General features: G+C 45.7%; 12 protein-coding genes across 12 annotated transcripts; 5 read left to right on the top strand and 7 right to left on the bottom strand.

Moving 5' to 3' along the window:
• The first annotated feature begins 129 nt into the window (after positions 1–129).
• V1513DRAFT_454746 (ClpP/crotonase-like domain-containing protein) lies at positions 130–1526 on the top strand. The gene is made up of 4 exons (XM_066899419.1): positions 130–564; positions 645–846; positions 898–931; positions 993–1526. The coding sequence occupies exons 1-4, from the start codon at positions 452–454 to the stop codon at positions 1481–1483; spliced, it is 840 nt and encodes a 279-aa protein (XP_066750504.1). The 5' UTR covers positions 130–451; the 3' UTR covers positions 1484–1526.
• A 97-nt stretch (positions 1527–1623) lies between these two features.
• V1513DRAFT_461151 (uncharacterized protein) lies at positions 1624–2928 on the bottom strand (the record flags this gene model as incomplete). The annotated part of the gene is made up of 4 exons (XM_066899883.1): positions 1624–2518; positions 2582–2716; positions 2780–2868; positions 2920–2928. 4 exons carry the CDS (start codon positions 2926–2928, stop codon positions 1624–1626), a joined length of 1128 nt encoding a protein of 375 aa, XP_066750503.1.
• Positions 2929–4683: 1755 nt separating this feature from the next.
• V1513DRAFT_386284 (major facilitator superfamily domain-containing protein) lies at positions 4684–6484 on the top strand (the record flags this gene model as incomplete). The annotated part of the gene is made up of 6 exons (XM_066895246.1): positions 4684–4751; positions 4801–4988; positions 5041–5126; positions 5177–5922; positions 5970–6052; positions 6105–6484. 6 exons carry the CDS (start codon positions 4684–4686, stop codon positions 6482–6484), a joined length of 1551 nt encoding a protein of 516 aa, XP_066750502.1.
• Positions 6485–6667: 183 nt separating this feature from the next.
• V1513DRAFT_454729 (YjeF N-terminal domain-containing protein) lies at positions 6668–7830 on the bottom strand. Its single transcript, XM_066899418.1, has 4 exons — positions 7610–7830; positions 7461–7538; positions 7212–7406; positions 6668–7155 (listed from the first exon to the last, which is right to left on the bottom strand). The coding sequence occupies exons 1-4, from the start codon at positions 7622–7624 to the stop codon at positions 6724–6726; spliced, it is 720 nt and encodes a 239-aa protein (XP_066750501.1). The 5' UTR covers positions 7625–7830; the 3' UTR covers positions 6668–6723.
• A 41-nt stretch (positions 7831–7871) lies between these two features.
• On the top strand, positions 7872–9700 carry V1513DRAFT_406781 (Septin-domain-containing protein). The gene is made up of 6 exons (XM_066895640.1): positions 7872–8006; positions 8067–8259; positions 8315–8396; positions 8450–8904; positions 8955–9099; positions 9151–9700. The coding sequence occupies exons 1-6, from the start codon at positions 7992–7994 to the stop codon at positions 9389–9391; spliced, it is 1131 nt and encodes a 376-aa protein (XP_066750500.1). The 5' UTR covers positions 7872–7991; the 3' UTR covers positions 9392–9700.
• On the bottom strand, positions 9463–11470 carry V1513DRAFT_454721 (kinase-like domain-containing protein). Its single transcript, XM_066899417.1, has one exon. The coding sequence runs from the start codon at positions 11121–11123 to the stop codon at positions 9936–9938; it is 1188 nt and encodes a 395-aa protein (XP_066750499.1). The 5' UTR covers positions 11124–11470; the 3' UTR covers positions 9463–9935.
• Positions 11471–11767: 297 nt separating this feature from the next.
• Positions 11768–12369, top strand: V1513DRAFT_454720 (mitochondrial ribosomal protein s24). The gene is made up of 3 exons (XM_066899416.1): positions 11768–11894; positions 11956–12133; positions 12201–12369. The coding sequence occupies exons 1-3, from the start codon at positions 11818–11820 to the stop codon at positions 12243–12245; spliced, it is 300 nt and encodes a 99-aa protein (XP_066750498.1). The 5' UTR covers positions 11768–11817; the 3' UTR covers positions 12246–12369.
• On the bottom strand, positions 12256–13416 carry V1513DRAFT_454717 (PRP38 family-domain-containing protein). The gene is made up of 5 exons (XM_066899415.1): positions 13244–13416; positions 13146–13186; positions 13012–13087; positions 12807–12963; positions 12256–12743 (listed from the first exon to the last, which is right to left on the bottom strand). Exons 1-5 carry the CDS (start codon positions 13281–13283, stop codon positions 12389–12391), a joined length of 669 nt encoding a protein of 222 aa, XP_066750497.1. The 5' UTR covers positions 13284–13416; the 3' UTR covers positions 12256–12388.
• Positions 13417–13531: 115 nt separating this feature from the next.
• Positions 13532–15316, bottom strand: V1513DRAFT_481778 (uncharacterized protein). Its single transcript, XM_066900369.1, has 2 exons — positions 14796–15316; positions 13532–14739 (listed from the first exon to the last, which is right to left on the bottom strand). Exons 1-2 carry the CDS (start codon positions 14898–14900, stop codon positions 13690–13692), a joined length of 1155 nt encoding a protein of 384 aa, XP_066750496.1. The 5' UTR covers positions 14901–15316; the 3' UTR covers positions 13532–13689.
• V1513DRAFT_454715 (SPOC like C-terminal domain-containing protein) lies at positions 15191–17370 on the top strand. The gene is made up of 4 exons (XM_066899414.1): positions 15191–15386; positions 15439–15742; positions 15797–15890; positions 15945–17370. The coding sequence occupies exons 1-4, from the start codon at positions 15327–15329 to the stop codon at positions 16972–16974; spliced, it is 1488 nt and encodes a 495-aa protein (XP_066750495.1). The 5' UTR covers positions 15191–15326; the 3' UTR covers positions 16975–17370.
• Positions 17196–19115, bottom strand: V1513DRAFT_318525 (uncharacterized protein). Its single transcript, XM_066894673.1, has 4 exons — positions 18850–19115; positions 18374–18777; positions 18244–18325; positions 17196–18187 (listed from the first exon to the last, which is right to left on the bottom strand). The coding sequence occupies exons 2-4, from the start codon at positions 18757–18759 to the stop codon at positions 17417–17419; spliced, it is 1239 nt and encodes a 412-aa protein (XP_066750494.1). The 5' UTR covers positions 18760–18777; positions 18850–19115; the 3' UTR covers positions 17196–17416.
• A 4218-nt stretch (positions 19116–23333) lies between these two features.
• V1513DRAFT_454709 (uncharacterized protein) lies at positions 23334–23516 on the bottom strand. Its single transcript, XM_066899413.1, has one exon. It carries the CDS (start codon positions 23506–23508, stop codon positions 23356–23358), a length of 153 nt encoding a protein of 50 aa, XP_066750493.1. The 5' UTR covers positions 23509–23516; the 3' UTR covers positions 23334–23355.
• Between the last annotated feature and the right edge of the window lie 57 nt (positions 23517–23573).

The raw sequence follows: 23573 nt of genomic DNA, 5'->3' as shown, positions 1-23573 counted from the left end.
GGCTTAGGTGCGGCTGTCTGCGCGGGCGCCGGCACGCTGCGTATATGTCGTCATCAACCGGAGCATCGCGTCAAGGGTTCTAGAGCTTCTGCGGCGCCTCGGTTCTGCAACCGGCATTAAATTTACCATGGCCGCGCCGGACTCCCTCCACGGACATGTAATCAAATGCCGTAGAGAATACTATAAGTTATCGCTATGTTAGATTATCCTGTCCACACTAGTGCTCTTCGACTAGGATGTGAAGTGCTAGTTGAGTGGAGGTTCGGTGGCTGTTGATGCGTGGTTAGCCGAGGAATCCGGCCGCCACTTTCAGTCGAAATAAACTTACCCCACAATTTCATTTTCATCATCAGATGACATCGACGCTGGTAGATAAATATCAGTTCTACCTCTCACGCCCCTGTATCTTGGTCAACATTCTGTTCTTGTCTGTCATAGGACCGCTTCAGGAATGAGTTCTGTTGACTACTCACAATTTTCATATTTCAATATTTATTTCCCAGCGGAGTTCGTGGCGCACGTTGAGATTAATCGGCCAAGAAAACTCAACGCGTTCAACAAAGAGTTAGTAGTTTCTGGGATGAATTTGCTTCATCTGTATCGCGAACTAAGCAAGCACTAACATTCATTCTGCGACTCTTAAGCACTTGGACACAATTACGCGATATTTTCCATTTAATCTCAACCGATCCTAATGTTCGCATAGCTATATTGTCAGGTGCCGGAGAGAGGGCGTTTACCTCCGGACTTGAGCTTTCCCCTGAGTTGCTTGCAATGCTCAACGGCGGCGACTACGAAGAAGAGCGAGCGCGGTTTATGACGCGTAAGGCCATTCGAGACTTTCAGGTATGTTGAGGCTACTAACACCTCAACGACTCTACTAAAACTCTTCTGGAGGATTCCATATCCGCGATAGAAAATTGTTCGAAGCGTATGATCCCACCGCAATTTATATAATGACAAGGGATGAAACTTTCTAACGCTCTCGTCAGCTGTCATAGGATTGGCCCATGGCATCGCGTTTGGCCTAGCGATCGACATTCTATCTGCCACCGACATTAGAATCTGCACTTCCGACGTACAATTTTCAGTCAAAGAAATCGATATTGCGCTGGCAGCTGATATCGGCACACTCCAAAGGCTCCCCAAAGTGGTTAATTCACTGTCGTGGTGTAAAGATGTTGTATACACCGCTCGTGTTTTCGGCGCCCAAGAAGCACATATCCAAGGGTTCGTATCTAACGTTGTTGAGAGCAAACAAGATGGCCTCGAGGCTGCTTTCGAGCTCGCAAAAATAATTGTGGCAAAATCGCCAGTGGCAGTGCAGGGATCGAAGCATTTAATAAATTACAGCAGGGATAGGACTGTCCAAGATGGCTTAGAATATACAGCCACGTGGAACGCATTCGCTATTGGAAAGGATATGAAACGTGCTGTCGCTTCGACAATGTCAAAAAGTAAGCCTCAATATGGAAAATTATAAGAACATTCATTTTGTCAGTAATACAATGTCTTATTCCCAAGCATAACGAATCAAACTCCGTAGAATACCGTCGCACCCAAGGTAAACTCCAAAAGATCATATGTTCATACTATCTCCACGCCGTTGTTTCCAAATTGCCGCTAATTTTTCTTAGTAAAGAAACTTGTGATTTTATTTTTTTGGTCTGGACCAGTTAGCGCTACTTTTTTCTCGACCGATGACTTCCGAGGAGACAGCTTTTCCTTCTTTCTTGGAGTAACAGAAGTGTCCAGTATTGCTTCAGAGGCTATTAATTTGGCACTTCCTTCAGTTTTCATTGTAGACTCAGCAGGTGCATTGAAAGTGGACTCTTCCGAGTTTCTCTGTTTAACTGTACTTTCATTCTCGATGTCCATTTCTCTACGAGTTCTTTTTTTTGACGAACTCTTACCAATAAACTGAGATATCGAGCCCTTCTGATCATCAATTCGTTGTCCCGCGCGAGGTCCAGCCAAGTATATCTCGGCTTTCGAAGCCACTATCTTCTTGGCAATCTCCTCGTCGTTATTGCGTAATTGCAGCAATTCAACTGGCTGGAATTTCGGGTTAAGCCAATTGTCCAACTCAGGCGTGCCCGCAAAAAGTATGAGTGGCATTCTATCGTGAAGGAATTTCATGCTTTCCGTGGCATCTGTCGTGACGATTGTAAACGAATAGAGCACTTTTCTGTTCTTCTTCGCACTGTTAATTTCACTAGTCTCTTCCTCCTCTGGATTTGCTTGAGCATCATCTGATGAAAGGCGCTGAGTGGATGGTTTCAAATACGTCTCGGAGTACAAGCCAGCAAAATACATTAACTGCGAGCTATCTTGGGGCCGTACGAAATAGGGAGCCTTCCGGTCCGAAGTGCTAGCCATGGATGAGCCATCCTTCGCCTTTGCTAAGTTAAGCCATTCATAGTATCCGTCAGCTGGAACGACACATCGGCTACCGTGTCTGAACACTTTTGACCACATCTTACCGCCGAGGTTATCCGCCCTGGCGTTAATAACCGGACTACAAAATGTGTTAGCCAATTTTGCGGTCCAAGTACAGCTCAACAACAACCATGCAGCTTACGGGTCCCGCTTGCTAATTTCACTAGACCAAAATGGCACAAAGCCCCACCGCATTACGCGTCCTTCAAGATGCTCGTTGCCCGAGTCACCTGTACGATAGAAGACTGGGCGATAAGTCGTCGGCCGGATATTATTCCTAGTCAGTGAGTATGTTTAACAAAAGATCCATTACCTTCATCCCAGTAAACGTGATACTTACGTTGGATAGTACAGATTTTCACCATCATCCGTGAATTCATCTAACTCTATGCCGTCTTCGCGCATGTGATCGCGCAACACATTCAAGGGCTGTGTTGTTAGCGGTGGTCTTGACAATACAATCCTAGTCAACTTTCTTACCAAGTGCATGGAATAGCGGCCACACATCGTCGTTGACTATACGAGTCTGTCCGTAATGATTAACGATTCAAATGCGTATATGATGCAATTAAATTAACAAAGTGTAGTTGTCGTCATTGTGAGACGTTATTAAAAGTCAGGTGACGGGCTGAATACCCCATACCCACAACCTTCCTCATGACATACCGGCGCCATAGTCACGGGCGAAATTTAACTCATTCATAAGAAATCTATTAAAGTATTTTTTTTGAATTGAATATGTCTACGTACCATGCACCGACTTGGGTTATCGTTGCTCTCAATTGCTGCTTGCATGGGGGCAGACAATCACATAGCTTGAAGAAGTTAAGCTATGATCACCGAAATATGCTGGATTTGATAGGTAAATACGACAAAATAGTGGTTGGGCATATTAGCTTATGATTTATGTGTTCTGCTCGCCTTTTAATACTATCTATTATATAAACAAATCCATGACTCAACGAATTGTCATCGCCCGAGGTCTTCAGTTATGCTCCACTAGACTTCGCAAGGGGGGCACAAACTCGAGCAGAACCCTGAACCCAGTTTTAGGGTTGTGCCGGGAACTTGCAAGTTAAGGTTCATAATCCGTTGTCCCTATCGATAAGACCAAGCCAAGCCTCACATCTGTCACTTGTCCAATGTTAGTCGCCAATATCAAAAGATGATAAATGAGTATAAAGTCGCGCGACTGGCAGGATATATTAGTTGACTGTCAATCGCATATTCACCGTGACCTATTTAGCTTATTTTGCACTTTGCGCGGATTTGGTGTTGTTTGTCTGAAATGCTGCAAAACATGAGGTGATTTATCGAACTTATCGCACAATTTTGTCTAGCGTGGATAATACGTAACTTCAACTATTCGCTTGAGATTCTCATATGCCGCCTAATTTCCTCAGCACTCGCGGCAACATCTTAATGTAGTGGCTATTGCTTCAATCTTTCATATATTGCTGGATCAATTGCCTGGCAGCGGGGTAGATAGATGGGATGTCCTTAGCTCGCCGCACTTGCCTTCAATCTCGCGAAGGTTTCCATATCTTCCCCAGTACCGACTTCCCGCATGTTAGTGAAGCTTTGGCACAACCATTTCGCAGCGTGCATGACGTAGAAATATAGTTGCAACGATTGTGAAATTCCGAACCTGTCGTAATTATAATTGCCTTTGCTGACAATTTCGTCCTGTACGGGTAATTGTTCAGCGAATATACCAGCCACTCACCAGCCGGAGCGCTTTCGGCGCCGCGCGTCACGCGCACCTTATCTACTAGAGACCCTCACCTCCGACCACCACACACTGCCGGTTCTGCTCCGCTGTTCACCTTCAGTGTACCAGTAGCACTCACAGCAACGGCGCAAGACTTTCGCCAAAGAGGATAGACAGCTATGACGGATATCCTCACTGTCAGAGACGAGGAGGCCGCAAATCTGCTTATAGAGCCCGCCATCGGTTATGAAGTCCACGCAGTGGCGTATGCTACTATATCTTTCTGTCATGAACATGTGCCACAACTAATTCACTAACAGTGACCCACCCCGAAGTCGGCATGCGCTGAAACGTCCAGCGGTCCCGTCTACTCTATATGTTGGCGATTCTGCACGAGGTGCTCACGATTGGCAATCTCGCTCCGACACTGGTTCAAGCCCTGGTACCCATATCAGGTTTACTCATGGAAGCTTACCGTGGTATAAGACTGCCTCTGTATGAGTCGCTTTACGCACACTGACTGTAGCCTGCTAATGTCTGATCGAAACCAGATTTACCTTATCCTGCCTGCATTTCTGCTTCTGACATTGTCTTACGGAGGGTAGGTTTACATACACCAGAACTCTCGGTAGGATCTGACCACCAATTAGGCTGATAGCTCCAAAGCTAAATCTTCTGTTGTCCCTCATCTGCAGGGTGCATTACGCTGAACAAGACTTGACCACTGATGAGCTGGTGAAGGCACTTGCGGACGTGGACCGCAACTGCCAGACAGCCGAAATGCATGCGCGTGTTTCCAAGTTCAACATGAGTGTCAGTCTAATCCACGGGATTTTGGGTGAGTACTGTTGAAAAATCTCTTTTGAATAAATGTTAATGGTCAACAATAGCCGCCGTAATCAGCCCGAAGATGGGTGTGCTTTCGGATCGCATTGGCCGTTGCCCAGTGCTGGCTATCACTGCGCTAGGTCCATTGGTAAGCGGTCAATTTTCGGATGACGATGTAATGTCCACTAATAACGCTAGATGTCGAATCTTATCTTAATCTTGGCCGCCAAATCCACGAGCCTCTATGGCTACAGATGGTTTTTGGTCGGAGCGGTCTTTGATGGTCTCTCAGGATCTGTTTCTGCTATGATGGCAACCGCCCATGCTTATGCCACAGATTGTACAGCACCGGAAAAGCGAGCAACCGCATTCGGGTTGTTTCACGCGTGTCTTTTCGCCGGCATGGCCATTGGACCCGCGTTCGGCGGATACCTGGTGAAGACAACCGGCAGTATCTTGAGTACATTCTACGCCGCAATCATTACTGAAATTGTATTTGTATTCTTTGTGCTTTTTGCTATTCCGGAATCAGTATCTCGTCAGCATCGACTTGACGCCCAAGAAGCTCATCGCCTTAATCGTGAGTTTAATACCGGTCGCTCGCTCAGCGTCCGTGAGCTCGTCCGCCGCATGAACTTCCTGCAGCCTCTGAGAGTTCTCGTGCCAAAAGACGGAACTCGTGCAGTCATTAAAAAGAACTTGGTGTTGCTCTCGTTTATAGATACGTTGTTACTTGGCACTGGCGCAGGCGGCATGATGATTATTATCTTATACGCAGAGTTTACATTCGGATGGACAAGTACCGAGGCCGGATATTTTATGTCTATTGGAGGGTCGGTCAGAGCCTTTGTGCTTATCGTTCTTCTCCCGGTGATTATGAAGTTTCTGAGGTCAAGAGATCCTGACGGGTTACACCACGTTGGGGCGTCGTTTTCTGATATTACGTATGTTCATATTTTATGGCCTGGTTGAAATGGTACTGACATTTAAGACTCATCCGATTTGCCATTATTTGCGAATTCATTGCATTCTTTGGATACATGGTGTCACGCAATAGTGTAGAGTTTGCTCTGTGTACGTGTATCTATCTTACTCTCATTCTTCAGAATATCTAACGGATGCATAGCTGGCTGTCTTGGTGCGGTTGGGGGTATCGCATCACCAACATTACAATCAACCCTCACTAAACATGTCGCGAAGGAAAATGTTGGAGCGCTGTTAGGTGCTCTCTCTCTCCTTCATAGCATTTGCCAAATTATCGCACCAACTATCTTTTCCACCATTTACGCTTACACTGTCGGGTGGTATCCAAAGGCCGTCTTTTTTGCATTTCTATTTATATTTGGAACAATCTTCGTTTGCTCATTATTTATATCTAAGAACGTAGAGGGAAGTCTGTACAATAACGATGAGATCCACGAAGGCGTCACGGCATATCGCGACGATTATGAGTTGTCGTCCGGCAATACAACACGTGGCGATCATGACGCTTCGGATGAGGAGTGAGCATAAGCGCATTTACATCTAACAGGATGGATTTGCTTGTATTGATTTAGTTGGTATCACAGATTACACTTTGGTTATTTTTTGGGTTGGGTTTGGTTTTGGAGTGTAATTGGCTGGGAGTAGCTGCAAGCTATTATCGGATCTGATGGCTTAAGCTTTGTTATTACGTGTGTCATATTAACTGATGAACTTATATATTTTATCATTTCTTGGGTGATAGAGCACAATATAACAACATATTACAACTTTTCATTGTCAACTGGCAACTCCACAACCTGATCCACACCTGGATAATCCGGGAGCGAAAATCCCCACTTCTCTGCTATATCTCTCGAAACAAATCGACCACCCAGGAAATGTGTGCCCTTAAAGAACTTCGCCGCGGGCTTCGGCGCCGTCAAACTCACAAGCACATCCGGCACAAATCCAGCACCTAATTCTTCGTTCCTTGGAGGACCCAACTCGACGTCCCATGACGATGGAATATCGACACTGGTGACTGGTTTCTTTGTAAGCTCGAGTAAGCCGATCACATGGACGAAAGGGTCGCGTATTGGCGGTTGGAATGAGAAACCGAATATTGCATCGAGGATTTGATCTGTTTCGGTTATTGCCATGTCGATGTCGTCTGTGAATGGGATTTTCAGATTAGAAAGCTGCGCGACTAATCTCTGGTCACGATATTAGCCAGGCCATCGACAAACGCTGAATTGAATTTTGAGCTTACGTTGTAAAGGTCCTTATTGGGTCGTTTAGGATAGTACACCATCGGGTTATATCCAAACAGCTTCAAGTGTCGTGCCGCCACGAGCCCGTCGCCACCGTTATTCCCCGGTCCAGCGATTATTAGCACTTTTCTCTTGGACTCCGGTGGGTGCGATTTGTAGACTGCTTGTGCACATGATAGTCCGGCTAATTCCATCTGATGAGATATGAGCGTACACTAATAATGAGCAGAATGGCAGGGCGTACGTACAAGTTGATCCAATGAGAAACCTCCAGAGGACATTAACTCGGCATCTAACGCTGCTGCGCCTTTTGCAGAAAGATACAACTATCATCCGATATGTTACATTCTCGGCCAAAGTCGTAGTCGTAGTACCGAAGAGTAGCATCCACACTTACCCGTGATGCTGCCATTACTAATTTCGCTAACGATTCCTTGATACTCTTGAGGATCTGCAAAGATAATGGTACTGTGATATATCAAATCAAAGCTTGGAACGTTATATAAAGATAGAAACAGTGCATTATTTTGTCACTCGGGTTAGGGCCGGACGCGTTGTGAAGATGTAAGTGTTGCCTTATTTGTGTTGTCACCCAAATAAAGTTTACGACGCGACTGTGTGTTGCTGGCGTTGCTTCACCCCTTAACTCGCGTGCAAGAGTATCACAAACACCAACTTTCAGGCCCCTTTTAAACAGGATAGTCTTCGACCTGGGCCCTTTTCTACAAAAGCTGCCTGATTTAACTAAATTAGCTTGGAGATAAGATACTTACTTCAAAATGTCTTCAATCGGCGTATGTGTTCGTGCGAATGTGGAGTATCGAATTGGTTAATTTCTGACGACTAGAATGCAGATTCATCGGAAAAAAAACGTCAAGAAAGGCATCCAGCTCTGTATTATGGTAGCTGGAATTTCAGGCACAGGCCGCACAACTTTCGTGAACACGTTGTGTGGCAAGAAAGTTCTTGAATCCGCGGCCGAGGAGACATATGATTCCAAGAATGCGCACTTGGATAAAGGCATTAATATTCGACCTATCACGATTGGTATGTACGACCATAGCAGACACAGGAGCATATAGAATGCTGATATGACGGATAGATCTTGATGAGTATGGTACTCGAGTTTCGCTCTCGATTGTGGATACGCCTGGATTTGGTGACAACGTCAACAATGAGGCTTGGTATGCTGTCTCCGCAAAGGGCCTGATATAGCGTTCTAACTCAACTGCTGCAGCTTTGCTGAGATCATTGGGTATCTCGAACGCCAGTATGATGACATTCTGGCAGAGGAGTCCCGCATCAAGCGTAATCCTCGGTTCCGCGACAACCGTGTACACGTTCTGCTCTACTTCATCACTCCCACAGGCCACGGCCTTCGAGAACTTGACATTGAGCTCATGAGGCGTTTGTCGCCACGCGTCAACGTGATCCCTGTGATCGGCAAGTCAGACACCATGACTCCCGCAGAACTGGCGGATGCGAAAAAGTTGATCATGGAGGATATCGATTATTACAAGATTCCGATCTACAATTTCCCCTATGATGTCGAAGAGGACGACGAGCAGACCGTGGAAGAGAACGCTGACTTGAGAGCGAAGCTGCCGTTTGCTATCATCGGAAGCGTAGATTACTTTGAAATTGGTGGGAAGAAAGTTCTCGCACGTCAATATCCTTGGGGCTATGTTGAAGGTGAGTTTTCGGCCAATTGAAGGGATATAAATTTTTCTGAACTTTTCTAGTTGAAAATACTCGTCATTCAGATTTCTTAGCCTTGCGTTCTGCTCTGCTGGGTTCGCATCTGGCGGAATTGAAAGAGATTACCCATGACTTCTTGTACGAGAACTACCGTACTGAGAAATTATCCGGTGGAGTTGAAGGTCATCTGTAAGTTCTTCTTGGTCACAATTGTCGCACCATATCTAACACTTGGACTAGTGGTTCAAGTCTGAATCCTGAAGAACTTGCCAATCAGTCATTCCTGCTCAAGGAAGAACAGTTACGGCGAGACGAAGAGAAACTGCGAGAAATCGAACTCAAGGTGCAGCGTGAAATCACTGAAAAGCGGCAAGAATTGCTCGCTCGGGAACACGAGTTGAGAGAGATGGAGGCCCGATTTGCCAGAGAGTCGAGCCTGGTCTCGCAAGATGATGGTAGTGTGAATAATGAGCAGGAATAGTGTATGTACCTATTTGTTCATTCCTAGATTATATTAGTAATGTGTTACGTGGTCAAATGGTTGCTTTGTGCCTGGTTATTTCGGAGTATTGTAGTATTAAAATATTGTCGTTACCCAGCATTTGTTGGTCTCTGCGTTATGTGCAATAAGTTTAGAATATGACTAGTATGACATGCCACAATGTACCTTCAGTGGTCATGATGGACGACGATGATATCGATGATTGAACCTGAACCTGCAGGCAACATATATTCAAGTCGCTTCGCGAGGCAAACCACACGACGCCTAGTGAAAATCAAACCATTAACGTCCAAAATAAAATCTTTTCATTACTGCGCGCGCAGAAGTGGCCAATGTTCAAAGTGTACGTGACGAAATCAAAAGAAAAATAACTGTAAACATCTGCTCTAACTGGCCAATAACTTTCAAAAATACTTTATATTCCCAATACAGACAGACATAATAGACTCCCTCAAAAACAGCCCTCCGAAATGAAAGCCCGCCGTAGAGCAGCCTAAACTCTCATCTTGGAACGAAGTTATCTTCACACTTGAAATGCCTTTCTCTTGCATATGAAGTGGCTGTGTACTCGTCTAATCTGCGCTTTGGCAACCATCTTGTGGGAATTCTTGTCAGTCGCGTCGACTAGACCTTGTGTTGAAGACGAATCGTTTTCGGATGTCGGACAGCAGACTTCTATCCGGTTGACAAAACTGTCGTTGACCGCGTCGAACATGGCGCACCGTCGTTTCGGTTCAGGATCAAGCATCCGCAATAGCAGTCGCCGACAAGATAAGCTGAAGGGCGAGAGCATTTTGAACTTTGGTAGCTCTTCGCACTCATTACTTGAAAAGTCCGCCTCTGGGTGTTCCTTGTTGAATACATCAATCGTGTTCTTGTAGGCCACATACCGTGAATCTGACATGTCCGCCTTCGTAAATGGATGCCCCCCAAATGTCATGCAAAAATACACAATCGCACAAGACCAGACGTCTAATGCTCGTGCATCGTATAAGACAACTTCATGAGTAAAGACTTCCGGTGACATGTAAGGTTCCGATCCGCATGCAGCCGTACATAACTTGACAGGACCGTCTGGTGGATTCTCTTGGACAACGTGTGAAACACCGAAATCGGAAATCTTGAGCGTACCGTCAGGCGTAAGGAGCAAGTTCTCCGGCTTGATATCCCTATGCGCTACTCCTTGTGAATGCAGATACGCGACTCCTCTCAACAATTGCTTAAATAAGCAATTTCGCTCCCGTGCATTCATGGGATCCGGTGATTGCTTGATCAACGCGAATAGATCACCACCAGCGCAGTACTCCATAACGTGACACCATCGGTGGTGTGGACCAAGACATAGATCTTCTGTATGCACTATGTTTGGATGTTTTAGCCTTTTGACAATCTGGTATTCGGCTGCGAGCTTCGCATTGTAGTCGTGCTCCTTTTCGTATGGCCCCTGGCGGTGGAATTCCTTGACAGCGTAAACTTTAGAGTGATCCTTAACAGAGTAGACGGTCTTGACGACAGCAGTTGAGCCCTTGCCAATGGTGCTCCGACGTAGCGGAGCAAGCGAGGAAGAATACTTCGCTGAGAGTGGGACCGTCGGTGGTTCAAAGTCTGGCGGTAGATCAACGGTGTGGTTACTACTCGTGGTGCTGCCATTGTGCGAAGACGCGTTGCTCGACGAGAGCGAGAAGGAGCTTGTGGCGCGCTTCAGAAACATAGCAACGTTCCTGTGCCGCGACAGTGAGTGTTGAAGAAATGAACAGGACGCTAACAATCTAAAATAGCGAAGAATGGCGTTGTCGGCAGGGACTGGTCAGAACAAGAACGCGATAAACATCTGCTCGCGAAGACACAGAGTCGAGAGTGTATGCTGGCGTCGCGGTGACGACGAGACGAAGCAGAAGTGAGCTCTTAGGCGGCGCTATTGGTCATTTGTTGCAGGCTGCGAAGTCGACAGGAAGCAGACGTTATGGACGACGGAGCATGCCTATGCGGCAGACGGATAAAGGAGGACTTGTGGTGATGGGAGAAAATAAGGTACAACAAGGAGAAATAGTTAGCTGGTCATCGTGGTGGGGAAGTTGATGGCGGCTTAATCGTCATTAATAGTATTTCCGGACCTTGGCCGACGGTTGGCACAAATGCTGGGAAGTAGCGACTTTGTTGCTTGACACCCCAACCGTGCAGACTGCTAAACTAAATGCCTTAACTGCACTAATGCCATGTGATAATTCGGACGAGGGGCATGCGAGCCACGCTTAGTTCACTCAGTGTAACCTAAGACTGCAAGTCACAAAGTCACAGATTACAGATGACAACTGCGAATCACAAACTTCTGGAAATATATTACGAACTTTTCCTGTTTTTGCTATTCGGTTTCTAATCTGCGCTGCTGCCACACCACAGTCACAATGGGCGTCAGAATACGTTTAGTCCGCATGGGACTCAAGCGCAATCCGATATATAACATCACTGTCTCTGATAACAAGTGCGTTCGAATGCTACTTCCTGTTGATTATCCTTTCATGCTAACCACCCCATTTCTGCAGACGAGGTCTTAACAAGAAGCCGATCGAGGTCATCGGCACCTATGATGCGCATTCGAAGCCATTACCTGGTGCTCCAGACAAGAAACTAAAAGAAGTGCACATAGATTTTGAACGCGCGCGGTATTGGCTAGGCGTGGGGGCTCAGCCGTCGGATACAATCTGTAGCTTGTTCAGAAAGGTTGGCACTTTCCGACGTCTTGCAGGATATTGCGAACGATGTATATACTGACTTGGCTTATTAATAGTTTGGCATCATGCCTAAGCCCTCTCCTCCGACACATAAGAAGTGACCCGTCATGGTTTTATATCGGTTTTAAAGCAGTCATTGGCGTTATAGGTTAAGTGTGAAGAACATGCTTTGTATATAGTATAATAGTGTACAATGAATATATGACAGATGCCCGTCTTACGGTACGATATTTGCGTTGTTGCGTCAGTCGTCTACTGGCCTTCTACTACTGATTCCATTTTTGCTTTCAATGTCACCTATGTCATCGCTGTCGCCTTCTAGATCACTTAGTTCACTTCCTAGCGCGCTCTCCCGCGGTTCAAGCTCTTCCATGTCTTCCAAAACAATCCGCTTGGGAAGCCGTGGTAGAGCGATATCGCAAACTCGTTCGTCTGTCAGTAGCATATCCACAAACTCATCTATGTAAATTAATCTAAAGCCGTTCATGCTCCTTAGCTTTAGCCTATGATAGTCTGCAAGTAGTGGCTCCAGAAGTTTGTAAACGTCGACCGCAGGAAATGTCAGGCGGATGTAAAATGCTGCCAGGGCTCGCAAATACCTAAAGAGAAGGTCAAAATGCTGATATTTTGCCGCGAAATTACAACTAGGTATTCCAACATACTTGAAATCCTCTGCTGCAAGATATTCCAGAATTATTTCTTTCTCTGGTTGCAGCTGTATCACCTTGAATGCTAAACACAAGAACGGCGTCGGGCGTTGCTGGCCGTACTGTCCTCCGATGTAAGTCAACTCGACAGCACGATCGCACAAAGTCGCGGCTGTATTCATCAGTGTTAATATCCTAAAGCTGCGTCTGTCAAACGTACCAGTGAGGCCAAAGCACTGTTCTTTCCAATAGGGCGAATCCAATATTCGTTCTCGAATGATTTTTTCTATTAGACGCTAATAATCCAATCAGAAAAAAAATGTCCCGCCATCAACACCTGTAAGTAACACTTACTGCAGGATTCTGTGAATGGATTTCTTGACCTTTGACGAGACCTTTGGATTCGATTTAGATGCGGGTCATACCATGATTTGACATTGATAGAATCTTACCTCGCTCTAGAGTAATTCCACGTTCAGGACCTCCTTCCATGAGAGGCCAGATACTTGGTAGAAATTAACGAAAGCTTTAATCAGCCCACACTATGTTCTATTACAGATTATCATCTAGATTTAAACTGTACGAGAGGGAAATGAAGCGACAGGTTCCAGAAACGGGATCAATCTCACTCCCAAGAACGTTGGCTAGAAATTCGAGTTAGCATCTACAGCGGTTTAGGGTTAATCGCCCTCGCTGCAGCTAAAAGCTTCAACTCAAGCTAACAATGGAGAGCTATATTATAGGTCTTCCGAGCGATGCTCTCCACACGATAGATTTTATTTTGCCAATTATTATGACTATCTCATAACATATAAACTGCGTCATACAGAACTATCCAGTCTTATCAACAGAACAACATGTACACAATATATTAGAGATTCATTCATTAGTTGGCACCTCACTGGCTTAAGAAAAACCTCCGCGAGTTACTGCACACCTCCTTTGTACACATTGGACACTGCATAGGATACTGATTGCTTGCCACTGCGCCATCTTTCAAATGGTTGTGGACAACATCGGCCAATGCATCGATAAACATGGGTTGGCCGTTGAGGGATTCGGCCCGCTTTATGCCCTCCACCTTCGTCTCCTTAATGATCTCGAGATCCAGTTCATGTAAGGTCTCGATATGGTCACTGGTAAATGCAATGGGCACGAGAATTATGTTCGTCTGGCCCTTCCTAACCAAGGACTTGACCGTATCCGAAGTCTGAGCACCCAACCAGGCAGATGGCCCGACCTGACTCTGCCACACCAATCTGTACGGATTTGTAAACTTTAACTCGCTCATAACACCGTAAGCTGTCGCCGCAACTTCGGCAGGATACGGGTCTCCACGATTGACGACCGACATAGGTAAGGAATGCGCAGAAAACAAAAGGATAACTTTATCCCGTACCTCCGGGTCGTACTCATTGAGCTTATCTTTAATCAACTGAGCAAACGTCTTGACCAAGCCCGAATGTGTTGGCCACCGATCAATGACGCTCCACTTAATTTCTGAATTGGGATCCAGACTTTTAGTAACTTTCCACAGCTCGTTCAAACTACTTCCGGTTGTTGAACAGCTATACTGCGGGTACTGAGTGAACGCAATTGCACGTTTTACGCCATCTTGCTGCATCTGATTCAATGTCTCAGCCGTCAATGGCTTTGCGTAGCGAAATGCGACGTAACCTTTGTGAGGCGCCGTCTCTGGCGATAACTTGTCCAGACGCTTACACATTTCCGTTGCCTGAAACTCAGACCATTTTCTAATAGGACTGCCACCGCCAATTTCTTCATAGTGGTGCTCAATTTTCGGCGTTCGTCGCCACGCGATAAATCTGGCAAGTGTTTCCTGATATCGACCAAGAGGTATCAAATCCCTATCGGCGAAGAGTCTGTATAGAAAGTCATATACTTCGGGAATAGTTGATGGACCACCCATGTTAAGAAGTACAATGCCCTGTCAGGAATCAGTCAACGATTATGAACAATCGTGAACATCGGGATGAAACTCACAGTTGGTCCTCGCTTCATCTTTGGCAAATGGGTAGCAGTGGCCAATCCGCGGGAATTAAGCACAAACGGCCGTATGACCGCTCTTGATGATAGCCGTAAAGTCATCTAGTCTGTTCAGGAGTGCGGAGGAAATATCAATGATGACAAAGATGATGGATATTGCAACACCCTACTGCTGCAGAGACGATACAATAGCGATGGTGCGATATTCTCTAACAAGGAGAGACAAATTGGAATTGATTAAATCTTGCGCTTAACAAGCAAAGAGATTGCAAAGAGATACAACTGAGACGCTAGACCGCAAAGTACTATTTGGGCAACGGTCGAATGCCGGGATATCATTCACTGTCAGTCGCGATCTCCAAATTCGTGTCTCGGAGGCTAGGGTTTGCAATATCAAATGGTTAGCGGCATTCGTACGTCGGTGCAGATTGTGTAACCGGGTCACGTCATTCCAACGAACACCAAATTATCAAAGGAGTTGGATATTGGGTTGGTTTGTCTCATGGAATAGGATCTCAAACCGCCATCATGGACAGTGAACTATTCAGGAACCTACTACCCGATGTAGAAGATGCGATCGAGGAATTTGTACGTTCAATTGTACATACTGTATTTGATAAGCCAGTCTAACGGTATCAAGGACTTTCGAAATCAGAAGGATGCGATTCTCTACTGCATCGAAGTATCTCCTTCCATGCTCGCGACGATCAATCCGGCCGAAGCTGACGATGGGACTGAACCAACCTCTGCTGCGCGAGTTGCACTAGAATCAGCATACATGATGCTCCAGCAGCGAATAATATCTCAACCCAGTGATGCTTTTGGAATTCTCCTTTTTGGGACCAAAGATCAGACTGATCCTGCGTATGAGAGCTGCCTAATGCTTATGGATCTTGCTGTCCCCGAAGCATCGGAAATTAAATATATCAAGGAGATCTTAGAAGGTAAACATACACATATATATCTACTGTAATATTTCAACATATTAATGTAAGTAGATGACGAAAAATTTGATAGTGTGTTCACACCATCAGATACTCCTCCGTCTATTGTCAACACGCTATTCTGTGCTAATCAACAATTCAACGCCAAGTACGTAAAAGGCGGTGGTGACATAATAGGATATCGCCAGCTAACCCTACGTAGGTCGGGCACATATATGTTCCAGCGTCTTTTCCTTATAACCAATAATGACAATCCCAGCGATCCAAGACCGGATTACCGCAAATCAGCGCGAACTCGCGTGCACGACCTTATTGGGCTGGGTGTCAGAATCGAACCGTTTTTCCTGTATACTGAGATGCAGCCTTTCGATACATCAAAATTTTGGGAAGATGTCATATTCAGTGGCTACAGGAGCGACGATTATGTCGATATCCAGCCAATATTAATTACAGCAAAGCAAGGATTACAGATGAAGACGCATGTTAAAGCTCGGCAGACACCGCGACATGCAATTTTTTCCGTGCCACTTGAAATAGTTCCAGGAAAATTGTCGATCGGAATCAAAGGATATGTGTTATTTAAGCGTCAGGAAATACAGCGGTCTCATTATGTTTACGAGCAGGAAGGAGAAAAGGCAGTTATTGCTCGTAGTCACACACAATACACTTACACTGATACCGCGACCGCGCTGGATATGGGAGCCATGAAAGCCGAGCCTAAAATGGAAGAAATTGACAAGGACGAAGCGAAGAGAGGCTTCAAGTTTGGTGGAGAAGTTCTGCCGTTTGCGCCTGAGGAAATTCAGTCATTGCGCAATATCGGTGAAGCTGGTATACGCATAATCGGATTCAAACCGATACAGCTATGCGATCCGTCATACAACATGCGACCGTCGTATTTTATCTACCCATCCGAGGAAGATTATGTCGGCTCTATCCGTACATTTGCAGCTCTCCATAGCAGCCTGTTGGATGAAAATAAATATGCCTTGGCGTGGGTAAAGGCTACGAACAGGTCTAGTCCTTTCTTGGCCGCTCTAGTCGCCTGTCCGGAAATTATTGAGCGCGAGAACGGCCGAGACGAGCAGAAGCAATCTGCTGGCATCTTTGTTATTAAGCAACCATTTGCGGATGATATCCGCGATTTCCCTGCTCAGCCACATAACGATGTTAAAGGTATTTCTTATTTTTGTCTTGCTGGTCATGAGCAGATACTTCTAACGTTCATCTAGCTCCGAATGAACTAATTGACAAAGCCCGTGAGATTGTCAACGCCATCAAAATGCCGAAAGGGTACGATCCTAGCCGCTATCCAAATCCAGCGCTCCAATGGCATTACAGGATTCTCCAAGCATATGCGCTCGAAGATGAACTACCAGAGTTCCCCGAAGATTTTACGCTTCCAAAATACAAGTCCATTCATAATCGAGTGGGTAAAGCGGTCATTGGCTTATCTAGGACAACGGATCGGATCCTGAAAGAAATATGACACATGGGAGACTGGGTCTGTCATGGGAATGTTGAATATAGGACAATTTGAGATTTTATAAAATCTATTTAGATTATCTAATCCCATTCAGGCCGTCTCTAAACTGTCTTCTGTCACGCAAAGTGGCCCGATCAAGCAGGACTCATAAATAGGAAAGCAACTATAATTACCGGTCAATGCAGCTTTCAAACGTCCATCTCTAGATATGTCTCGCTAGAATTTGCCGCTTTGGTTTTGGCTGTTCCAATACCTGCAATACCATCTCTCTGACCGACACCCAGCCACGGCTTTTCAGCCTCACCATTCCAAGATCCCACAATGCTGTTGTAGATGATCATACCTCCAACTGTGAAAACAAAACCCACCGGATAGAGCCAGAAGACGTAATATCCAAAGACTTTAATACCAACGAGCAAACCCCAAAAATCCGAGGTGAGGAGAGACAAGTTATAAAACGCAGCAGACGACATTCGAAACAAAATCGGAGCCGTGCAGTAAAGTACAAGCATCGCCGCGGTGTAGCCAATGAACCAGCCTGCGATACGGCTACCCAAATGGGCTTCTTTGATAGATTCACGCTCAAATATGGCAGCTTGGACTCCGTTAATAAGCATTCCGAAAAGACCCATCTGACCCAACACTTCATATATTGGACGCTTGGAGACGAGGAATTCCTCGAAAGTGTTGGATATGCCATAGCATGTCGCGCCGAGAATGACAAACAAGTCACCTTTAACCATATCGACGGCCACGTAGTTTTTGTCCGTCAACAGATCGCCAATGACAACAAGGACCATACCGGCAATACAGACAACTATGCCAAGGATCTGGCTCCAACGGTAGCGCACTTTCAAAAAGAGGAACGACAAAACCACAACGACCGCGATGGCCCAATTATCGAGAAGTTCAGCGCTTAGCAAATTCGTGTACTGGTAGGCTTTTACGACGAAGTAGTTCTGTTTTATCTGTCAGAATAATATACTCTGAACGTGCTACAATTGCGCCGACTTACGCCTTGCACGTCTGCAAAAGATAAGATGAAAAACTTCCACCCATCGTAGTAGAGCATCTTAAAATATCTCTTGAATCCATATCTAGTTACAGCTCAGCAGTGGCACTTCTTGACGTCGGACAAAACGTACCTATAAAGTGTGTACGGGGTGAACAACAAGTTCAGAATAATGTAGTTGAATAATGTCTGGAATGCCGGAATATTGTTTCCATCCTCAGCCAAATACGTAGTAAACGTATTGGTAGCCACAATACAGAGTGAAAGTATTTGCCCATGGAATAGAATTATCCAAAATCGCCGGGTAAAAAGAAATTGAAAAGGGGTTGGCTTTATTGCATCCTCATCGTCGAGATCATCAATTTGCTGAATTTCAATTTCGCTCTCGACATTGGAGGACTCTAATGTAGTGGCGGGATTGCTAAGTTCAACTGATCCATAAGTATTCTCTTCGCCTCTAAAAGGGTCGACAGTATGAGGACTGCAGTTCGAGAACGGGTTTGAGGATGAGGACATCATATGCTGAAAATAGTTTGTCTAGAATAATACCCCGAAATTAGCAGTTGCCGATAATTGACCTTGCAAACTTAACGACAGTTGTATACTCACACTAGATAGAAAGTTAAAAAAGACCTGGTTCTTGTTTTAAAACACGAATGCAGAACCACCCGAAGGTCAGTCGTGTTTAGAAGGCCGAGAGGGACGAGGAAATTTTATGGAGCTCGACGGTTTGGGGCCACGAATTTTAATGGCATCCCGGCGTGCGGTGTAATAGGTATTTGGGTTTCAGGGAGGATCACTGTAACAAGAGAGAGTATACAAGTGGGGTAAGAATGTCTTTCAAAAGCTAATCAATTCAGCAACTGAAGCCTGCCTTCTCATTTCAGGATTGAAGCAGTCTTCTTATAGACCGACATCTGAGAGACCGGCGCTTCCCTGTTTCACCGGCTCCTTCTCACATTATGCCGATCTTACATCAATACATAGTAGATCTTCCTATGTAGATCTCCCTTACTTATGTACATTTCCTTGTAGTCCTTGTCATATCATCTGCTAGTGATGTGCAAATCTATTTATGCACATTCCCTTGTCTTATGCCAATCCACTCCGGGGATGAGGGGGGTTGTTACAACTATCTCCCCTTCAAAAGCTTTCGTCCTTGTAAGCTTGAGTTATTGAAACACGCATTTGCTGGATTAAATCATCCATGCAGTGGGAAAACCGATGTAGCTATAGCTATCTTTCGGACAAAAATCACTACAATGTCTCACTCACCCCTTCATATTCACCCTGTTCGTGTCCGCTTAGATTTCTTGCGGCGGGATCTTTCAAAAGTGCGTATAGCACGTTGGGCGTTGGCCATATCCTCCTCAGCAACCCATTGGTTGTACTCTGAAGGCCACCCTGTCCACTTAACCAAATAGTGGAGCTTACCCTTGATGGTCTGTTTGTCCTTGACCTCTTCAACTTCATACTCTGCAGGGTCGTCCTCTAGTTCCGGTATCGGCATTTGATCATCGATATCCCCCGGGTGATACTTTTCCAGTAGCTGGACAGGGAACACATCGTGAAGCCTAGAATATTGTTCAGGCCCAATTGCCTCTGTTATTCTGAAAGGCCCAACAAATCTCGGCTGAAGCTTTTTATTTTTCAGCTTCAGGTTCCGAGTAGAGAGCTTTACTAGGCTGCCTCTCTTGAACTCAATCGGCGTATGTTTTTGATTGTAGTTCTTTATTTGTCTTTCCTGTGCCTTTATGAATTGATCTCGAAGCCCCATTCTAAGAACATGGAGCTTCTTGATCCTGTCCTTAGCCGCTGGTATCTCCCCCTCGGGGACGTCGTCCGCGACGTCAACGTAGAAGTCGGGGTCGTAGCCGTACATAGCGCGAAACGGCGACATCCTGAGCGTATGGTTGAGACTGTTGTAGGCAAAGGTAGCTGTTGGTAACAACTTTGCCCAATCCATCTGTTCTAGGCTGGTGAATGCTCGCAGATAGCTTTCAACGATTCTGTTCAAGATTTCTGTTTGGCCATCTGTCTGAGGATGGAATGCTGTAGATAGTCTTCCTTTGACCAAGGAATAGTAGCAAATTTCGGCCCAAAATTTACTAGTAATCCTCGAGTCGCGATCAGAGACAATCCCTGCCGGAGGTCCATATCTGAGCTCTACTTCAGTGTGCATAAGCTCAGCTAATTCTGGTGCATCGATGCTGTCTTTGACTGGAAGAAAGATAGCCATTTTTGTATATCTGTCGACGACCGTTAAGATTGCGTTGTATTCTTGAGTTTCACGCATAGAAATGGGGAGTTGGGTGATTAGATCAATCGTAATTTCTTTCCACGGCCTGCTTGGTTGTGGCAGGGTTTGTAATTGTCCGTATGGTTTGTGTGTGGGGGCAGCATTTCGCTGACAGACGGGACAGGTTTGAACGTACTCCTCTACGTCTTGCCTCATGCCCTCCCATTTAAACTTGCGTTGTAGTAATACTAAGGTCTTTTGAACGCCCCAGTGTCCAGCGACCTCTGCATCATGGTGTAATCGCAGAAGCTCGTGCACAAGACTTCGTTGATTAGGGACCACCAGTCTGTTTCCTTTATACAGCAACATTCCGTCGCTTGCATATTGGTATGACTGTCTTGTTAAAGGATCTCTCCTCAGATCTTTAACTACTCGCTGACAAAAAGGATCCTCTTTCTGTGCAGCGGCCACCAACTCTCGCAGTCCTATACTAGGTGTCTGCGTTGGTGTCTCAGCTTGGACCGCAGCCCTTGCTCGTCTTCTAGTCAGGTACTGTAACTTGACCAGTCTTAAGAGGTGATCAGCCTCTGCCCCATCTTCCAGGGGTACATTCGTCCACATAGGACTATCAGGTTCTATCCCATCTTCCAGGGTCACCTGTTCTTTCAATTCCTCATCTTGGTACCGCAGCACCTCAAAAATTGTGGAATGATAATCTGTTGCACGCGGGCAATCTTCGCCTCCAGCGTAGCCAACAATTCTGAAGAATGATCGTGTGGAACTTCCTTCCACTTAGACCGTGATCGTGCATCAGCCGGGTTTGTCGACCCTGGCCGCCACTTAATCATGAAATCATATGGTGTCAAGTAATAGCACCAGCGTGCTTGCCTGCCATTGAGTCTTGGTTGCTTCATGAAACCCTGTAGGTTATGGTGGTCAGTTAATACGTCTATAGGATACGTACTGCCTTCTAAATAATTTCGCCAATGCTTGAAAGCTTCCACAATGGCCATCATTTCTTGATCAGGCGTCCCGTAATTCAATTCGGAACCCTTAAATTGTCTGGAATAAAAAGCGATAGGGTGCCAGCGCGATTCAAACGATTGGGACAGTATTGCTCCCAAACCAAATTTGGACGCATCTGTTTCTATTCGAATTGGCCGATCGGGGTCAAAATGCTGTAATAGAGGTGCTTCCTCAAATGCACTCAGCAGTTGAATGAATGCCCTTTCTTGCGCGTGGCCCCACTCCTTGTTAAAATTCCCTATTTTCTTGCCATTCTTACTGCCCTTCATCAAGCTCGTAAGACGCCGAGCAAAGTTGGAATATCCCTTGATAAATCGTCGATAAAAATTGCAGAATCCTAACAACACCTGAACATCCCTAAATGACTTAGGAGGGTTATTTTTCCATTATGAAATGGTTTTGACCCGGTTAGGGTCCATCTTGACTCCTTCTTGATTAATAATGAAACCCAGAAATTCCATTTCCGTTTTGTAGAACTGGCACTTTGAGTGCGTATAACTCAGCTTGCCGCAGTCTTTCACAGACTTGTCGAAGATGCTCTGCATGCTCTTGTTCGGATCGGGAGAAAACTAGAATATCATCGAGGTAAACTATACAGAAATCGTCCACCAGTCCTCGCAAGGCATGATTTATGTAGGCTTGAAATGCCGCAGGTGCATTCGTCAATCCGAATGGCATCACAAGATATTCAAAATGGCCGTATCGAGTACGGAAGGCAGTCTTCCATTCATCTCCTGGTTTGATTCTGATACGATAGTACGCATCTTTCAGATCAATTTTGCTGAATATTTTGGCGCCATTCACTCTGTCCAGGATCTCTCCGATCAAAGGTAAAGGATACCTGTTCTTGACTGTAACATTATTCAATCCTCTGTAATCCACACAGAGTCTCAGGGTGCCATCCTTTTTAGGTACAAACAGAATTGGAGACCCCGCAGGGCTTTTTGAGGATCTAATAAATCCTTTTTCAAGGTTTTCTTCCAGATATCGACGCAGAGCCTCTAGCTCTGTCTGTGATAACGGATAGAGTGGTCCAAACGGAGGCTCTTTGTCGGGGTGCATCTCGATAGCTAAATCCACCCCTTCTCGATTCGGTGCCAATGTGGCAGCATTATGTGCTGAGAAGACATCTTGATAACTGTTTAATTCCTTGGGGAGGTTGCCCTCGCCATTATTGTCACTTTCATCCTTTTCAGGGACATGTTGTGCAACAAGTACGTACACCTTCGGGCTCCTTCTCAGCGTCTTCTCAAATCGCTTACAAGCACAGCCTTGATGAAGGACTTGCCGCCAATATTCTGTAGGTCGTACTGCCACTTATTTCCGCCATTCTCCTCAGTTCTCAGCGAGACTGTTATGCCAATCTCCGCTAGAGTGCGTTCTCCTAGTAATAAGGGGGCATCACTCGCTCCCTTTTTAATTGCTAAGAACGGTCTCGTGTGGGAACGCACAATTCCCTGGTAGTCGATCATCTCCCAGGAAACCCAGAATGCTCCGCAGGCCTTTGGTATTAAAGTTCCGGCTCCCTCTAGGAGTTGGGGATATTTTTTGAAGTATGGCTTCAGCCCATGTCGTTCCGCAAAATCAATGCTTACAACGTTCACTTCTGCACATGTGTCCAGGGCAATATCAATATTTTCCGTCCTTCCACTGTTGCCAACAAATCTGCCCCTAGTGCGTAAATATTGTCCAATGCGCATTTCGGACTCTTCTCTAGGGCAGGGAGAGAGTCCTACTCGTTTTCGGCTTATAAGCCACATGGCTTACACCTGATTCTTTTTTTAATGACCCTCCCATTTAGCACAATTTCGCATTTTTTGCACTTACGTAAAATTCATTCAAGTGCGCGTTCATACGCACTCGTCGTCCAGTTTGCGTTTCTTGGGTGCAGGGGCATCATCCTGTTCTTGTCTGACTTGACGACACAGGTAGCCGGGACCATCTTGACGGGATTCTGCGACAGCATCAGCAAAAACCATCTTGACGCGATTCTGCGACAGCATCAGCAACAGCACCTTTCCGTTGGGCGAGCAAAAACACCATTCGGGAGAAAAAATTGTGGGTAGCG

Source organism: Lipomyces chichibuensis (assembly GCF_038497645.1).
Source record: "Lipomyces chichibuensis strain CBS 12929 unplaced genomic scaffold V1513scaffold_80, whole genome shotgun sequence".
NCBI classification, from domain to species: domain Eukaryota; kingdom Fungi; phylum Ascomycota; class Lipomycetes; order Lipomycetales; family Lipomycetaceae; genus Lipomyces; species Lipomyces chichibuensis.
The sequence above is the reverse complement of the archived record's forward strand: the minus strand, read 5'-3'. Positions and strand labels throughout refer to the sequence as shown.

Excerpts from the sequence above, each read along its gene's own strand:
- V1513DRAFT_454746 (XM_066899419.1), top strand. The coding sequence starts at position 452 with ATGAGTTCTGTTGACTACTCACAATTTTCATATTTCAATATTTATTTC. Across the intron at positions 847-897 it reads AGGCCATTCGAGACTTTCAG|GATTCCATATCCGCGATAGA; the intron begins GTATGTTGAGGC and ends ACTCTTCTGGAG. Across the intron at positions 932-992 it reads GATAGAAAATTGTTCGAAGC|CTGTCATAGGATTGGCCCAT; the intron begins GTATGATCCCAC and ends CGCTCTCGTCAG.
- V1513DRAFT_454729 (XM_066899418.1), bottom strand. Across the intron at positions 7,407-7,460 it reads GTTTCTCATTGGATCAACTT|ATGGAATTAGCCGGACTATC; the intron begins GTACGTACGCCC and ends ATATCTCATCAG. Across the intron at positions 7,156-7,211 it reads CCAATAAGGACCTTTACAAC|AGATTAGTCGCGCAGCTTTC; the intron begins GTAAGCTCAAAA and ends TATCGTGACCAG.
- V1513DRAFT_406781 (XM_066895640.1), top strand. Across the intron at positions 8,260-8,314 it reads TATTCGACCTATCACGATTG|ATCTTGATGAGTATGGTACT; the intron begins GTATGTACGACC and ends TATGACGGATAG. Across the intron at positions 8,905-8,954 it reads TCCTTGGGGCTATGTTGAAG|TTGAAAATACTCGTCATTCA; the intron begins GTGAGTTTTCGG and ends GAACTTTTCTAG.
- V1513DRAFT_454721 (XM_066899417.1), bottom strand. The coding sequence starts at position 11,123 with ATGTTTCTGAAGCGCGCCACAAGCTCCTTCTCGCTCTCGTCGAGCAAC.
- V1513DRAFT_454720 (XM_066899416.1), top strand. The coding sequence starts at position 11,818 with ATGGGCGTCAGAATACGTTTAGTCCGCATGGGACTCAAGCGCAATCCG. Across the intron at positions 11,895-11,955 it reads ATCACTGTCTCTGATAACAA|ACGAGGTCTTAACAAGAAGC; the intron begins GTGCGTTCGAAT and ends CCATTTCTGCAG. Across the intron at positions 12,134-12,200 it reads TCTGTAGCTTGTTCAGAAAG|TTTGGCATCATGCCTAAGCC; the intron begins GTTGGCACTTTC and ends GCTTATTAATAG.
- V1513DRAFT_454717 (XM_066899415.1), bottom strand. The coding sequence starts at position 13,283 with ATGGAAGGAGGTCCTGAACGTGGAATTACTCTAGAGCGAG. Across the intron at positions 13,088-13,145 it reads TCCATTCACAGAATCCTGCA|CGTCTAATAGAAAAAATCAT; the intron begins GTAAGTGTTACT and ends TTGGATTATTAG. Across the intron at positions 12,744-12,806 it reads CTTGCAGCAGAGGATTTCAA|GTATTTGCGAGCCCTGGCAG; the intron begins GTATGTTGGAAT and ends CCTTCTCTTTAG.
- V1513DRAFT_481778 (XM_066900369.1), bottom strand. The coding sequence starts at position 14,900 with ATGACTTTACGGCTATCATCAAGAGCGGTCATACGGCCGTTTGTGCTT. Across the intron at positions 14,740-14,795 it reads AGATGAAGCGAGGACCAACT|GGCATTGTACTTCTTAACAT; the intron begins GTGAGTTTCATC and ends GATTCCTGACAG.
- V1513DRAFT_454715 (XM_066899414.1), top strand. The coding sequence starts at position 15,327 with ATGGACAGTGAACTATTCAGGAACCTACTACCCGATGTAGAAGATGCG. Across the intron at positions 15,387-15,438 it reads AAGATGCGATCGAGGAATTT|GACTTTCGAAATCAGAAGGA; the intron begins GTACGTTCAATT and ends AACGGTATCAAG. Across the intron at positions 15,743-15,796 it reads TATCAAGGAGATCTTAGAAG|ATGACGAAAAATTTGATAGT; the intron begins GTAAACATACAC and ends TAATGTAAGTAG.
- V1513DRAFT_318525 (XM_066894673.1), bottom strand. The coding sequence starts at position 18,759 with ATGATGTCCTCATCCTCAAACCCGTTCTCGAACTGCAGTCCTCATACT. Across the intron at positions 18,326-18,373 it reads ACCCCGTACACACTTTATAG|ATATGGATTCAAGAGATATT; the intron begins GTACGTTTTGTC and ends AGCTGTAACTAG. Across the intron at positions 18,188-18,243 it reads CTTTTGCAGACGTGCAAGGC|AACTACTTCGTCGTAAAAGC; the intron begins GTAAGTCGGCGC and ends CAGATAAAACAG.
- V1513DRAFT_454709 (XM_066899413.1), bottom strand. The coding sequence starts at position 23,508 with ATGCTGTCGCAGAATCGCGTCAAGATGGTTTTTGCTGATGCTGTCGCA.